The sequence below is a fragment of the Grus americana genome, chromosome 6 (assembly GCF_028858705.1).
Source record: "Grus americana isolate bGruAme1 chromosome 6, bGruAme1.mat, whole genome shotgun sequence".
Taxonomy (NCBI): domain Eukaryota; kingdom Metazoa; phylum Chordata; class Aves; order Gruiformes; family Gruidae; genus Grus; species Grus americana.
In genome coordinates, this window is record NC_072857.1 from 21,086,946 (window position 1) to 21,104,542 (window position 17,597).

A 17,597-nucleotide genomic window follows, 5' to 3' on the forward strand; every position below is an offset into this window, starting at 1 on the left:
TTAAGGGCCTCCTCCATTGCCAGACAGTAGAAATGGGACCTTTCTGTAACTGAGAATTATCTTTTATAAAACCATGAATTGTTTAGAATTTAGCTTTTCTTGGCAGCTGCTATTTTTGGTGATAACTTTAAAGGAAGCATGCTTGCTTCTTGAGATTTCTATTATAGAAAATGTGAAATATCTAGGTGATATATGCATAAGCTAGCCATTTAAGAAAATGTTTAAAAAGGCTAACAAGGTCCCAGTAATATTCTGAACATGAGAAACCATTTTCAAAGGTGTGAGGAAAATGGTTTTTTACTATCCTGTGGGGAGAAGAAATCTGTTGCTACTTAGCTTGATGGAACTGAGAACAACATAAAAATTCTGGAATTTATTCCAAGTCTGACCTGATCTATGACACTGTATTATGCTGTTGTTGCTTGGAAATTCTAGGCCAGCTAGTGGTTGTCTTATCTTTTGGCTTTTTTTTTTTTTTCTTCACCCATAAAAATGTTCTAGATGTGCTATACTGACTGAATTCCTCTGTTTAATCTGAGAATAAAGATGTCAAGAAAGAAAGATGGGGATTTAGTCCTGCAACTTAAATAAATTAAGGTTACCTGTGCTCACATGAAGAATGGTTTTGTATGAATTGAGTGCCTGTAGCAGGTACCTTTTTAACAACTCTGAGATCCATTGGAGTACAGCACAGATCCAGAACAGGCAGGAGAATACTAACAGCTACAGTAACTGTTACAACAATTATGAATTGATAATAGTTGTAGAAAGAAAGATTTCTACAAAATGCCATCAGTGTGTCTTTAGACGAACAGGTAATGCAGTCTTGCTACTGAGACTGCCAAAAGATCAGCCACATCTTCTTGAATAAGAAACGAACAGCTTCCAGCAACTGTTCCAACAACGGTTCCAACAACTTATTTCATATAGGTCACTGAAACCCCATCAAATGGTAACAATTTTTGGTCACTACTGACCTGGCCTGGATGCGAACTGGTGACCTAGAGATGAAACGCTCTGTATCCTATTACCAACCCCTTGAGCTATCCAGTCCCCCTGGAAGGTTTTTTAAGAAAAGAAGAAAAGAAAATTAAAAATTTTAGAACTTGTTTTCTGTTTGCATTTTGTTTTTGTTTGATTTTTGATTTTTTTTTCCCCACCAGTGTTGAGTCTTTGCCCTATCATGTTTATAATGTAAACCAGCATTTTTACATGCTGGTCAGATGCTCGGCTGACTGTAAAGTCCACCTTAGGAAGAAGTCTTTAATTTCTTCAAAACATACAGTTGGAGGCAATTGCTTTATCAGTGTTTTTTCCATTTACTTTTTTGGTATTTGCTTTGGGAATAGCTGAGGTATATCACGATAACCAGGACATTAGCTTACATAATATATATCCAAGGTAGCACCTGTACATACACACGCAACACCTATGCACAAAAGTTACAGCAAATGGACAGAAAAAAGGAAGAACCAATTGAAAAGTGAACTGAATGCAGAAAAGTGATCAATTAGCATTTCTTAATAAGTTAAAACTTTAGCAAAGAAAAATTATCTATCTCGTCTTGTTGAAAAGAGTCTGTAGTGGGTTAAAAGAATGTTGGCAACTACAGCTCTTATTTTTTCTTGTTCTTCAAATCTAGGTCAGATGTATGTGATTTTGAATGTATTTTTTTATTTAAAAGGTTGTTCTTTTGGGCCTATTTTCTGTTATTCCTTGATACAGAATATAATGCCAATAAATTGGAAAAAGATGTTTGCAGAGTTGTTTGTTTGTTTGTTTATTAAAATTACCTATGCATTTCCTCAAGGCTGGGATGTTGTTGGTCAGGCTGACTCCGATGAGTAAGCTGCAAAGCCCAAGCTGAGTCTGCTTGTTCACCTTCCTATAGCTTCAGGTAGGTGGAATAGCAATAAATGCAAGTGAGAAGCAACACCTGACACCTACAAAGACAAATGGGCTCTAGACTGTTTCACATCTCAGTTGATATTCATCCAGGAAAAAAAAAAATCATTGTGGGAAATCATGTCTCCTCTAGAAGAAAGTAGTATTTCATATATATACACAATTTTTTCATGTTTACAGTTTCATAACATTTATTTTCCAACATCAGGTATATACGTAAGATAAAAGAACTACTGCAACGCTAATTGTCTGTCTTATCTTCTGGCTGATATGACATTACGTCAATACAAATTAGTAGTCCAGTTGTTTTTTGTTATTGCTGTTTGTATCTTTTTTTTTAACTACTGTCCAAAGAAGACAGCAAAATGGAACTGAAAAAAAGAAAATCAGTTTTGCTACCAGAGCTGTGCATATGTATAGAGTGAGGATTGTGCAAAATACCAGCTTATCCTGCTGTATGAGTTGAATATAAGGAAGCTTTACAAGATAAAGCCTTGCTGTGGGACGCGCATCTGAAACACATAGTGAGATATAAGTATATTATAGGTCCCACAGCAAACTAGCTTCAACAGATCCTGGCACCTCAGCAGTCACAGGCTTTCCAGGAATTCCTGGAAAATGACTAATGGATAGAGCAGGGCCTCCTGAAATCTGTAAACAAACCAGGAACAATCTTCAGTAGTACTTATCCATTTTTTTTCCATAACTGTTGCAGCTTCTGTGAAGAAGTTCCAAACTCTGTCCCTGGTGCAAATGAGGAGGAAGTTACCATCTTTGAGATGGAAAGAAAGGTTATAGGATTATGTCTAGAATGTTCTTCCTACTTAAAATGACAAAAAGTACTTTATTTGCCTCCACTTTGGAAGTTGTCAGCTTCATAATTTTAGGCTTAAACAGGAAAAGTTTCCCAAATTTGATGTGCCAGATTTCATACCAGAGTCCTTTGAAGGAGTCCATCAAAGGCTATACAGGTTATTTAACTCTTACCTCATATTTTTTTCTGCGTGTACATTCTCACTTAAGATTCACATACACAAGCAGAGAAAGCCAAATCATTTTTACTTCACCAGGACCTTTATGGATGAAATAAAACCTTACCTTCTCTGTATGCTAGATGGCCCTAACAAGCAGAAGACACGTTCCTCCTGTACTCAATATCTTGATAGATGAGAAAGCCTTCAGGAACTCCAAGGAAGAGGAACAAATTGTGGGTTTGAGTACATATGTCCAAAAAAATAAATAGTTTCTTTCTCTTTAGGTGACTGTATAGTCACACAGTTGTAGACTTCAGATGGTGCTTGTTACAAAAAGACATTCATCTCTGTCTTAGTAGTACAAAGGCTGAAGAGCCAGTTGTTCAAAGGTAGCAACATGCAAAGGGAGTTTGAAAATAGCATACGTAGCATAAGCCACATTAGAGAAAAATAGGAAAATTAATTCCTGACTCAAATGAAACACTGACACTGCCTTGGGCAGGATTTGAGAGTAAGCTATGAGTATTGCCTTGTCTTAAACAAGCATGAGGCAAGAAAATCTGCCATAAGATCATGAATCTCCCCTGCTCAACTGGCCAAAGTTCAGATGTACACAAAGCTGCCAGAGAGAGCATTTGCATTGAAAGATGAGGAAGTGAGCAAGTAGCCACTGGTTTAGATTCTTGGTCCACCACAGAGGTAAGATTGCAGAAATGAGCAAGTAGGTATGCCATAAGTGGGCAGGAATGGAGGCTCGGGTGACATACATGATCTGAGTTTAGTATGTTCTCATAGTCAAGGACTTTGAAGACATCACACAAGGAAGGCTAGAAGATGCTGAAACCACACTGACTTGACCAGGTAGTGGGTATCGGTTAAAAGACAGGTGTATTGTCTCTTAAACTGTGGAGGAGTTGAGGCAAGGGAGGAAAAGACATAAGGAATACAACAACTGTGCCAGTCAGGGGATCAAAAGAGCATCATGAAGAAAACCCATACCCAAATCAAAAGGACTAGCAGTATCCGATAGTCCAAGGCTAGGAGTCATTGGAACAAACCTCTGTCTTGAGAATCATCATCCCTTGCTCTTTGCATTCATGAATCAATAACGATAAGAGAACCAGTGCATCAGGTGATTTATTTGTATTATGGCAGCATAAGCATACCACTGGACCTTCACAGGCCAAGCACCAACACAGTGAGATCAGCTGTCCAGCAGCTTCAATTCAATGCGTGGCTCTCCTTCATGTACTTTTAACTGATAGCTTTTCCACTATCACTGGATCCTCTATCATTTTCTAGTTTACTCATCATGAAGCATGGGCACATGTTCCTGTCAGACAAGTCAAAAATATATAATAGGAACTTCTCTATATGCAAATAATGGTGTTTTCCAAAGACTGATGCTACAAAAAAAGACAGATGCTCATAAGGTGACATGCAATCAAAAAAATTGTTATGCAAACCAAATTTAAGAGACATATGCACCTATTCTGCTCTTTTATGTCTATGTGATAGGAAAGAAGACCCCCTATATTAAAGAAGTTCAAAGGAAAAAAAAAAAAAAGAAACCAAACCCAACCCCCCCAAACCCCTAGATTTTGCTAATTGCACAGCAAAACCAAATAAAAAATATTGATTGTCCTATTGACAAACCCTTTTGAAAGGAATTAGAGAAGAAAAGGTAGGTAGTGTAGAGCAAAAGGTTCCCAAGGATTCTTTAAAGTACCTTCCCCGCAAAAATACTTGAATGACTCCTCAATCCCCAGGCATGAAATTCATCTCATAATTGTATCTATGAAGAACGAGGAAATTCTTGAAGAGTATCTTTTAGTAAGCCTTTCACACTTTGGGGATCATAGACGGCTTTGAGTTTATGAATTTCTGGCATTTCACTACTAAAATTGTATACACAAAAATAAGCTGGAACCTTGTAGATATGCAGTGTGATGTAAAACACGGCACTAGATTTCTAGAAAGAAGTACCTTAAGAAACGTGCAATTTCTTCAATTTTCTCATTTGGTTTGTCAGGTAAAAAGAAGAAATGCGTGGACCTGCAGGGTAATCAGTGGTGATAAAGTCTTAATCAACAAACAAAATCAACAGAAAAAAACCTCAGCAAATACAATTTTCATCAGTTACAAGATCATCCACCAGTGCAGTTATGAAATTTGCTACCATCCAGGTTTGTGCAAAGAATAACAACGGTGAAGGTGAGCTTAAACATTTAAATAATTCAGATTAAAATTGTGAAATCCTTAAAATAATTCAGTTGGAAGATGCCCAGTCGATGATAACTATTTGAGTTCATTTTAATTGTCAGAGCATTTTGTGACAGACAGCACTGAGATCATGATCAGTGATGGGCTATCCCTAAGTAAACTGTAAACAATCTCTAACAAAATCGGCCTAATTCTTTCTCGTAGGCAGAAGTTTTTAACTGGATAGGAGACGGGTTTCAACTTGCGAAACAGTGAATTATAGCTGTTAAAATCAAGTCAAGATTTCTGCTGATATTTTACTCCAAATATGATGATTTATACATAAGTATACACATGCATGCACAAGAAAATATTTTTTCCCTTTTTAAACCTAACATCTACCATTTAAAATCAAACCTTCTGTAATCCTTTTTATCCTGAACAATTTAGAACAAGTTATAAAGTTGGAGAGGCTGGCACTTGAATGGCAAAACAGGGCTTTCATCTGAATTTCTACTGTTTCGAAATTGCCCAAAGCCTGAAAATTCAAAGTACTATTTTCTTACTTAGTAAATGTGACCCATGGAAGCAACTTGTTTTCCTGAAATTTAAAAAAAAAAAAAAAATCACTGAGAAATAATTTATCAATAATCACTGATTTTTTCAAGGTATAGTATACATGTAATGTAAACATCTTGTGCCAGTAGTGCAGTACACACTCTGTTTGTGTGTGTGCAGTCCCTGCTGGAAAGGGACAAAAGTGATTGGGGCGATCCCTTTGTTCTCCCTGGTACTGCAAAACAGATGATGAAAAACGCTTTTATCTGAAGTTCAAGGAGCCACTTCCAGAAGCATAAACATAACAGCAGAAAGTCAGTGGGATTGGAGGAAGTGGATATGGGGCTTAAATTAGGAGAAGCTACATCAGCTGGAAATGTTCCTCTCTCAAAGGCGATGGAGATACCCAACCTGTGGGCCAGCAGACAGAATACAAACACTGCCCAGTGCAGAGGATTAAGACTGGTCCTCAGTGGAGGCTTTGGGATCTTTGCCGAGTTGCTTAGTGTGAGGTTTGGAGGTGCCCATGAAGGAAGACAACTCATCATGCAGTACAGGAAAAATATTCCCAGACAAGATACCCTGTCTCATCTGAGTGTATCCATGGAGTTTGATGGAAGAGGGATGTCATGTATGGATATATAAGGATTAAAAGCTCTTTATGTTGAAGGGATAAGGTATATGCACATTCCCACAGCAGTAATGTAGATTCAAAGATAGTAAAGAAAATTTATCACATTTTTCCAACGTTTATATCAGGTAGTAAAACATATCTGACAACACAACCTAGCAGATGAGGACAGAATGGGGGAGGGAGAAAGGGAGAGGAGAGGGAGAGAGAAAGAGAGATATTGTGATAATTCTTTTACTTGCCAATAGCTACTTTAACAAGATACCTCAAAACTACTTATTTTCTCATTGAGTAGCTTGGAATGGGTACATTGGGAAGAAACATGCTGCATATGCTTGGTGATCAGCTATGAACTGGCTTTAGAGACAACAGAGAATGAGAATTAAATACTTCTGTGAAAGAAAGTGCGACCTACTTGACATGATCCAAATAATGATTCTAGGGAGGAACTATGGTGAATCTAAAAATGTAGATTCATCCTAGTTATTCAAGCCTTCTTATTTTCAATTAATTACTCTTCTCTATTTTATCTTAATGGACTTCTTGTGAGAAACTCTCATAACTTTGTCCCACAAACAGAAATCAGGGTGGTGCATCATGTTTGTACGGATGTGTGATCTATAATCCAAGAATTATGTTCCACTGTTCCAGTATTTATCTCACTGTGAAAGAACACCCCAACCCAAGCAAAAAAACCCCCCCCACCAAATCAAAATCAAATACCCTCACCCCCCCAAAAAAAACCCCCTCAAAAATAAAACCCACAAATCTCCCCAAACCCCCTTATATCAATAAAGAATTTCCCATAAGCCAACTTGTGTCTGTTGCCTCTTCTTATCACTGTGCGCATGTGAGAAGACTCTGGCTTCATCTTTTCTCTGTCCTCCAACCAAAATTAGAGGTATCTTCTGGATTTTGCCTTCAAGAAGTGCATAGTAGAAGAACTAGAATATTGCCACCTTTGCTATGCAGTTTGCCTTAATGCTATATACGTACATACAATTTATTCTTAACTACATGACCTATGATTATGTAAGCCCAGAATTAAATAACATTTTGAAAAATGTTTAGAAAAGTAGGAAGCAAAGGAAAAAATAGAATTAAAATCTTATTCTAGCAAACTAATGCTTTATCTTAATTTAGAATCACTACAAAGTAGTAAATAGAAAGTATGTAAAAGTAAATTATGATAGTGAGACTAGAATATTATTTAAATAAAAAAAACCACAAAAGGTTGTTTCATGAAAGAAATGAATGCATTTTGTTGGAGTGTTAAAACTGGCATGAGAAGCACCTCACGTGTGAAACAACTGAAAAAATTTGAGTATTTATGACAAGATTTATGACAAGGTTTTCAATTTTTGAGTAAAATGAAGACTGTATTGGGAATATCAGGTGAATATTATTAGAAAACTACCATTTAAAACAGCAATTGTAAAGAAAAATTTGGATTTAACTAAGAGTATGCAAAGACAAGACAGGCAGATGGAAAGAATCAGAGACACCTGACAAGGAGGTACAAATAAATCTTAATCTTCACAGTAATTAAAGAAATAAAGCTGAAGCAAGAGATAAAAGATCTCAGAGGAAAAGAAAATCACTCTCTGAACTGCAGTCTTTTCTACTTTTCCGTAATTGGTACTGTACAAGTGCATCTGGCTGAAGAATGCTTCTGATAGTGAATTTTATCTTCAAAGAAAGCAAAATACTTCCCCAAACACTTAACACACAAACTGTTTTTATAACACTTTGTGCTGGAAAAATTTCATGCTATTGGGTGGTGAGTTTATATCTTGGAATGCTAAAACTGTTAGCAGGGAGGTTTGACTAGAAGATCTCAGGAGGTCCCCTCTCACCTCAATGATTCTGCAGTTCTGTCCTAGCTTTTATAAGAAAATATAACTTGGTTAAAGTAGCAACAGAAGCATTTCTTATTCACATAACAGTCTATTAAAAGCAAGCTACACTGTTGGATTTAACAAAATATTGGGGTTCCTGGAGCAGCTTTGATTCTGTTTCTCACCAGAAATCAAGTATACGACAAAATACTTTTGAAGACAACATAGAAGTAAAGACATAATTTATCATACTGTATGATGAAATACAATAATTATCTGCCAAGCAATAAATCATATGGCAGCATTTGTTTGAGAAGACCTTGTAAATACACGAGCATGAAAGCAGAGTAATTATTTGATGTGGGAACAATATCTTCGAATTTCACCAGATGCAGTGAAAAAAAAACTTTTTGCTCTTCCTGTTGCATAAATGAAATGTTATTGACCTTTATGTGTTCTTTAACATTTTTAATTAAAATGTAAAATGTATTATGTATCTCATTCAAATTTCATTAAATTTTGATCCTAAAAGTAAGGATTTTCTTCAAGATACACCAAAACCAAATTCGGACAAAAATCATAACAGTTTCAATTATATAAGAAACTCCTTCAAAAGTTCTCTTCTAATTCTACAATGACAGTCTAAGAAAAATCTCAAATACTAAGAAATTTCCTGTATGATTTATGAACATCTATACAGAGAGTCTTCTTACACTGAAGTTTGCAAATTTTTTATTTATCTTTCAGGACAAGAATACTTCTAATAAACTTTCCTTAAAACTCAAAGGTAATGAATAAGATCACAGTCCTCAGAAAATCCTTCGAAGTGCATAATCTTTTGATCAACAAAATATATTCCTCTATATTTAAGAGAAACTTGCAGAAGATAGTGAATAAACTTTCTTGAGAAGGAATATATAATTCCTAACAGTGAAATAAGATGCTAAATTTACAGTGAATGTTGTTTATATTGATACATCATTTACAGTGAAGCTATAAAAACCCCTGCGCTAATGATACCCTCCTACAGTTGGTGCTTGCAAGGGTTGTGGTCTAAGAGCTTTTTCTAAGGATCTAAGGATCTGATAGTGAATGCAAAGGTTTTATATACCTGACATTTCTCCTGCAGGACATTTCTAAACTCCAAGAAAGATACTACAAAAATAATACTGTTATTACCACTTCATAAAAATTACAAAAACTAGTTTCCAACACAGGCCAAAGAAGACTGAATTCAGATTCCAAGAAAGGGGTATATACGTTATATGATGTTTCGTGTTATCTATGTACACTTGGAGTGATTTACTTAATGTAACATGTAGGGGGTTTAAAATCATGTAAAAACTCAAACTGCAATTGTATAAATATCTATAGTTGTGACAATTCATATCCTAGTGTTTTAGTGTGCGCTTAATGTATTACAAGTAATGTTCGAAACTTTCTATGGGACATTTTTGTATGTAGCTATAAATTGAGTAACAGAGTAAAGCACAGATCTTTCCAAAACAATGTAAAAGCCAGATTCAAATTTTTAAAGAAAGTAATTTTTTATGTCAGTTAAAAAAAAAAAATCTAAAAATAGCTGAGATGATACCTTCCTCCTGCAAAAAGAACTCAGATAACTCTAAATAACAATACTGATTTTCTCAAAAGTTTTCATGTTATTTTTGTAACAGATTTTTCAAAGGACAACTTCCAAAGATTTAAAGCAATTAAGAAAGGGGGATAGGGTGAATATACATAATCTAATTTTGCTGCTACTGGGATTCTCAAATGAGATTGTCTCTCCTTCTAGCCCTAAATACACAAGGTAGTGATTAGTCACACTGTAATCAGTAAGGGTAGAAAAGGGGGAAATACTGTACCCAGAATACAGATAAGGGGAGGAACCAGTGGTCCACCCCATCCAAGCTGAAGAAAGGTTATCCTATATGAAATAGAAATATATAGCCTGTTATTAGTTGTGAATCTGTAATGACAGACACTTGATGTTATGTTTTATAACTCAATAATATGAAAAATGTTTCTTTCCTACTAATGAAGTTTGGAGTACTGTTGAAAATGCCTCATTATTGCTTTCCTGGGAATCTAAGGAATAGCCATTGAATTTTAGAGGATATTTAAGACATCAAATACTCTAATTTAGTTTTACAAGTTATGAAATTGGACTGGAAATTTGAAATACAGTAAATGTTTAAAGCCATCAGCCAGAAATATGCATAAGGCATGCAAAACTGAAAGTGCAAGTGGATTTCAGATTGTTTGCTGCCTTCTACTATTTCTCTAGTAAATAAATCAAGCACGGCATGACATGCTTTATTTTGTGAAATTAGACACAAATGCATGCTTTATTGTCACTTAATTCTCGAACTCAGCAAAGCAATGTATACTCAGTATTCTACATTTACAAGTAGCATACCAATTCAGAACTAGCGCAAAAGCATTATATTGCAAGTACTAAAAAGCTAAACAAAAAGCAATGGGTATATTCAAATCTCAGTTTGCAGATACTTCTGCTCAGTACGTACACTAAATGAGATGAGAATATAAACCCTAAGACAGAAATTTAAATTAAATTAAAGCAATTCTTTACTTTGCCTTCCAGCATCTGGGTGGAGTTGGTTTTGAGAATCACTATAGAAAGTATTAAAATTTCTGAGAATTCAGTACACTAACAGATATTTTAAGTGCCTTCGATATAGCAAAATTCATTTCTGTGCTCAAGGCAAGCACAGGCTATGGACCGCCTGTACCCTATTTTGGTACAAGTGATTCATATATCGTATATTTACTTTGGAAAGATAATTTATCCCATTTAAGAAACAGCATAATTACAAAATTAAGTTCTAACTACAGAGTATAACTGTACACTTATAAGAATATATCTTAAAAAGTGAAGTATGTTTCATATTTAGGGATAACAGAATAGTTATCAGTATTTACTGAGGATATAAAATGCTGTATTCTTCCAATTCACCAGAACGGTAAACTTAGATAAAGTTTGATTTAAAGTAGCTGAGAACTTAGCAGATTGTTTTACAAAATGATGCAGAGCTTTTTACATTCAGGGACTTTTGTGGTATACATATGACCTCTCATATTTTCAAGGCAAAATTTGCAAGGATTTGAACACATTTGAACATTAAAATTATAAATACATGCTGAATAAAAACTCAGCTTGTTTTTTCACAGCTCAGTGTAGGTATAAGCAATATAAGAAAGCAAAGAGGGTTGATTTATTTTTTACTTTCTGTTGGCAGATAGAAGAATCTGATTTTATGGATTTTTTTATGAAATGAACTCAGTTTCTGAGAAGACTGTAATTTGACTATAGTCTTATCATGAGCTGGTCAATTATTTGTTATTTGAAGGTTTTTTACTGTTCGTGAGTCATTCATAACCTAATGCTACTATCTGTCAATGAGCTGTTGTGAATACTTGCCAAGTGCTTTGGAATAACCATTTTCAGAAGTGCACGAAACTAATAGTAAAGATAAGGCCTATACAGTTGGCCAGTCCAATTTGCTAAGTGACTGGAATCGGGTACTTCATTGATTATCATTAATATTGGAGGACAGAGCTGAAACCTTTTCTGCTTTTCCAGGCTTGTCTGTGATTCCTACACAGTAAGTTTCTCATGAATTATTCATGTTGTGTATCTGAAATTCTGTCATGTGATTGGGCTTCTGGCACAGTTTCATAGTTATTCAGTGAGAAATAAGGGAAAGCAGTAAATAGATTTCAAATAACAGGTACTTTTCTTTGAGCATGAATATCCTAAACCTTTTAAGTGGAAAATTTACTAAGGCAATCATGTAAGGATACAGAAAAATGGAATACAACATTTGGCAATCAATTTTGACATTATCTTTCTAGAAATCATCTGGGTTTTTTCCAACATCATCTAAAGAGCTGCATTTCTTGTCCCTGTGTAACTTCTATACTGGTCTCCCAGTCCTCCTGCAGCTGACCAGAACATTATTAAAAAAGTAAAGCTGACAGCAATTTCCCAACATTTCTCTGCACAAAACCACATTTATCTGAATGTTCATGAACAGTAAGTACAAAGAAAGACACAGAGAAAATGTCTAAATCAAATAGTCATTCCAAACTTAAATGAAAATTCGTACATTCTGTAGTACTTGACCAGCTCTTACCCTGCTGAATATCAATTCATGGATTTCAAATTATGAGAAAACTGTTAAAAGTCACTTTGCTATATGAAACTGAAATTTATTAATCTAGTAATCATTGGTTAGCAATATTTTTTCTGATGCATTCTGAAGTAGACATATGTAGCCTGGTGAATACAATTTAAGGCACAGAATTCTAAGCCTCAGTTTGACTTGATTAACCTTAGATTTGTATCTAAAGGTTGTTCAGACAGTATATTCCAGGCTATTCCACTGGTTTATAATTGACTTGAAATTCATTAGTGCATTGTTTCCTCTTATGTTTCCATGAAGTAGCAAAAAGCATTCTCTTAAAACATATTTCAATGACATGCATATAGAGTTAGTTTGTATTCAGTGGCTTTAAGGAACAGAAGGTATAAACAAATGAAAAAATAAGTTAAAATGCTTTCTTGAGTGAGATGAATAGTAAGCAGGGCCTCCAAGTTACTCAGAATAAGTAAGAAATAACCTTATATACATTGTATTGAATATTGAATAGAGATTTGTTGAAATAAGAAAAACATTCACCTTACAAAAAGAATAATTTCATAGAGAAACCAAATAACTTGGTTTTAGTCAGCCAAACTCAGAAATAGATTTAAACCACTAGCGGATATGAATATATCTCTAGTACCATCTAGGAAAATTCAGTGGGGTTAAACCAAAGGTGGTTTATCAAATATGAAGAAAAAGGAAGGATTTCAACTGGTAACAGAAAATATCTTTATTAACTAAAGCTAAATTAAATTCCTGTATAAATATTGTGATAAGTTCATCAGTAAAAAATAAAAAAAAACTTGTTACATTTTATTCATTATAAAGACTCTGCTAGGAGAGTTCATAGCTGGTAATTTCAAAGCCTTATATGAAAAACTCCTGAGATTGGCTAGAAAGTAAAGTAACCTTAATGAACGTAACTTCTATGTGATACTGCATATGGATTTAGGTGAATTGATGAAGCTTTTTGCTTATCTGTTAGTAAAAGATATGCAATAGATAAAAAGATAGTGCAGCCTTTCTGCATGGACTTGTCATTCCTTATTCTGCATGCATGGATTCTTTCTATGCATGCATAGTTTCAGATTCTTTCATGTTGTCTTACCCTCATGCCTTCAAATCGTGACAAAGCTCTTAGAGGTCTCAAAGCTCTTAGAGTCCTAAGGGACTTAATGGCACCCAGTTCAGAGTAACCCAATGCATTTGCTGTTAAGCTAACCAAAGAGACCTATATGAAAACAGGAAAGTGAAAATTATTATATTGTACATACTATTTTACATACCATAGATGTGAGATATAAACTTCTTTAGAAGAATCTAATTTTGGACCACTTTCTTCAGGAATGGGAAGTCTTTTAAATAAAATTAAAAAAAAAAAGAAAGAAAGAAAAGAAGTAATATGAAAGAAGAGTAGGATAGGTAAATGAACAAACAAAAATCATAAGGTAACAATATCTGGAAACATTAATACTTCTGAATTTCATATTTTGCTAGTGATTTGAGGGCATTTAAAACCACAAAAAACAAATGAAATTAATCTCCCCTTTTTACCAGTTTAGGTATTGCTCTCACTTTTGCTTTGTTTTACAGTGCTTTTGGGATAAGTAATTATAGTTGATAATGCTCATTTGATTGCCCACAACTTAAAGGGAAATGATTGAAGCCTGTTTTGAATTAACAGATGGGTCACAGAGCAACATTACTCCTCTGGAAATTAGTAGAAAGGATTATTTTTTCTATATTCAATTACACTGACTAATCCTTTTGCCTGGCTGGTGAATTTATGTGCTCTACCGGCTGACATTAACCTGGATTATGCTATTTCTTAAAGACTTTGTAAGAACAGTTCCATAGGTGGCAGAACTCCACTTTACCTCAGTGAGACATACTGTGTTCTCTACATTTGCTGTGGCTCCTGTCCAAAATAATACCTTCTGTTTTCTTTCCATTTCTGCTAAATGTTCCTTTATTACACTGTTCTAATTTCTTAACTATTTATTGGGCCAAAAAAAAGCATAATGGTCTCATGTACTCTTTCGTTATGAAGAACAATGCATCAGGTAAAGAGAACTCTAGGACAGTGCTCTTTATGACCCATATTTAAAAACAAGCATTATATGTGAAATCCTTAGCTTTTAAAAGTTAATAGCTTTTCTGTACTTGTCAATCCTGAGCTCTAGCAACCCACAAAACTAGGGTCTTCTGAAATATGAATTTCTTTCTCCAGCACATTCATCATACTACTGAAAACTTTCAGGCTTTCAAGCTGCCATAATCTAAAGCCAAATTAAAGAAAATATCTGGGTGTGTAAATCCAGGATTTAATAATGAGTTTATTCAGACACTTGAATATGTGTTATACCTTCACACAAAGAAGTATTCAAATTTTCACATTCACAAGATGGCTGTTTGGGATATTATGATTTAAATAAGGTCAAGTATAAGTGAGAATGAGTTTAGAAAAGGAACAGGTGCTTCTGCTTGCATGCTTCTTCAAGCTTTTTTATTATGGGTGCCACTTAGGTACCCATTTTGAGAAGAATTTATATACTAAAGAACAAAAGTGTTTTCCAAAGAGGGGACATTCTTTGTATGAGTTCTATGTTTGAATGTGGTTATCTGTAGCTCTATATGTGAAGTTGAATCCTAGATATAGGTAATCCATAATGTGCACCAATCAAAAAGGTGGTAGGCACCAGTCACAAAACAAAGCTCAAGAAAATGGATTGCTTTGATTAGCCCTTGTATGGTGGGAACACACTGCGGGATTTTTAGCAATTCTTTGGGTTAATAATTGCTTATGAGGTTCACCTTTTGCCTATTCAGTTTATGTTTCTAAGTCATTGAAATCAGGAAAAAATGCATCATAATTTTAAAATTGAGCTTGTTTAATATTTGTTTTTCCTATAAGTTTTACCAGTAATTTCTATCTTAAAAATGTAGCGACTGGTGGTGGTTTCATAACTATGTAAACCATGGTATTATAGTTTCACACAGAGAACTCCACAGACTGCAGAAACAGTATGCGTTTCTCCACATTGGAGGTTTTCTCAAAGGTGTATACTTAGGTATACTTCTTAAATTCTCCATAATTGTATCAATGCATCAAGAAACGGTCTCCTCCATAGTTGGTATACATAGATATGGTTGTAGAGCAAGTAATTAAAAAAAAAAATCAGATAAAATAAATATAAAAGTAACACCTAGGAAATATACTACATACATCGACAATCAGGAAGTCCAGCCAGCACCAGGCATTAGTAAAGTATGTTTGATAACCATAGGCCACCCACTTCAGCAGCATTTCCAAAATGAAGATGTAAGTGAAGACCTTGTCAGCATATTCCAGCATGGTCTTGATAGTTTTACGCTGTTCAATATATATGTCTTCAAAAGCCTGTTAGTAAAAACATTCAAAGATACTTGTTATTCCCTTTTGTTACTGCACATGCTTCAGGTTGTGATTAAAAAAAAAGGCAACAAAAAAAAAGCAAACATCTTTCTTCAAGAAAAGGCATGGGAGTGTTACTTTCTTCTAATGGTTCCTTTTCTGCTAACTCACTATATACCTGTTTTTCCCTTATGGAACTATATTTTCCAGCTCACAGGAGGGAAAAGCAGATATTACACAGCAACCACTCCACTGGTCAGAAATATTTATTTATTTATTGTGATGGTGAATTATGCTTGTCAGATCATTTTCAGTACTCACACATAGCATTGATTCTGCAGAGTGGTGTGCCTGAATTGAATTATAGTGAGATCATTTGGTTTTTATGTAGGTAGATCCATTTTCAAAATCCAGGGCCATAGCTGTAAAATTTTCAGGACGGTGACAATACAATTGACCTTTTGTTTTTAAGTTCTGTTGATTTTTGAAAATTTTAACTAATAAAGTAAAACAAGTTCTTCCTTTCTTAAAGAATGTTTATCTAAATCAAATACCTGCTTTACAGTATTATTCAGAGTTTGAGATACATAACATTTCTGAGATCCTTGCAACATTATTTACACTTTCTGTGTGTTTTCACTTTTAGACATCTAAAAAAACATATAGCTTCAGAAATTCTTCCTGTTCCCCATGAAATTTTAACTTTAGTTGCTTTTAAATTTTAATTAAGGTATTATTTCTTAAGGAGAACAATTGATCTTGTTGGATTGAAAGAACTGGAATGATCTGCTAGCTTGCAAAGATTTGGATATTTATTGATACTAATATTCATTTTTACCCAGCCTGCTTTTGAGTCACTTTACATCTGTCAGTTCCAATGGTTAGTGTTTGTCTGTCAATCATCCAATTAACATCTGTGTGCCAGTAATTTTTCATACTTAGATCAGGCACTACGGTACCCGACACTCATGTGTAATCACTAACAACTTTATCTCACAAATCTGGGAAGGGCCAACACATATGACTTCCTTCTTATAGGTGAAAGTATGCCAGAGGCTAAGCTAGCAGTGCAGCTAGAAGCACCCTGCAGCCCGCCTGTGCCTGCCAGATTTCCTGGCCGTAATGACAGTGAGACTCACCTGGAGTGTGGCCTTGGGGTGAACATCGGGATACAGTACTGGCAGGTCCAAAGAGACCTTTTCACTAGCAGAGAGGAAGTTGAAGGCAGAGCAGGGTCTCACATCGCCAGAGGCTTGCGCTAATCCCTAGTCTCTGAAGCATTTCCACAAAATAAATGTTCTGTGGATGACAGGCACCTTAGGTTCACAAGTGTGAGATGCTAACACTGTGGGATCTCATCTCAAACTTCCTCTAAATACAGTGATGGAAATTCCCCTTTATCAGATGCCTTGCCAGTATTTTTATCTCATTTAAATTCTTGTCACTAAAGTTTTTCTCCAGTTCGTAGCATGAACCAAAATTCAGTACTGTAGGTGTGAGTCTTTTGTTATTTTGTGGGTTTTAAATCACAGGGAAGGTGTCACATGATGTTTAGAAAAAGTTGCTTGTTTGATAGTTGTGTTGATATTAGACCAAACAAAAGCAGAATGATTCTTAAAGATTTAACTGAAACTAATGATAGGTATAATCATAAACTGCTGACCATTAATGGTATTTTAAAGTGCTGGGAGTGGTCTAAAGAGTTTATAATATGATTTTGCAATGCAATTTTGTTTTATGATGTAGGAACTTAAGTAATTTACCAAAGGGTGATTGCAACTACCAGGGTAGATGCTAGATCTACTCTATGTTATCTCAGGGCAAGTAGTTTGCCTAAGAAACTTCAGCTCAGTATGTACCCAGGCTCAACTTTATTTAACAGTTTCTTTATTCTTTGTTGTTATTTGTATTTGTGAAATAACATAT

General features: G+C 34.9%; 1 protein-coding gene across 5 annotated transcripts in view; it reads right to left on the reverse strand.

Moving 5' to 3' along the window:
* Positions 1–17,597, reverse strand: part of LOC129207790 (sodium channel protein type 1 subunit alpha) — a 97,236-nt gene that overhangs the window by 14,696 nt on the left and 64,943 nt on the right. For all 5 annotated transcript variants that reach the window (XM_054829219.1, XM_054829220.1, XM_054829221.1 and 2 more), the window contains 2 exons: positions 15,504–15,677; positions 13,386–13,508 (listed from right to left, as the gene is read on the reverse strand). In XM_054829219.1, the coding sequence (XP_054685194.1) occupies positions 13,386–13,508; positions 15,504–15,677 (297 nt within the window). The remainder of the gene's footprint in view (positions 1–13,385; positions 13,509–15,503; positions 15,678–17,597) is intronic.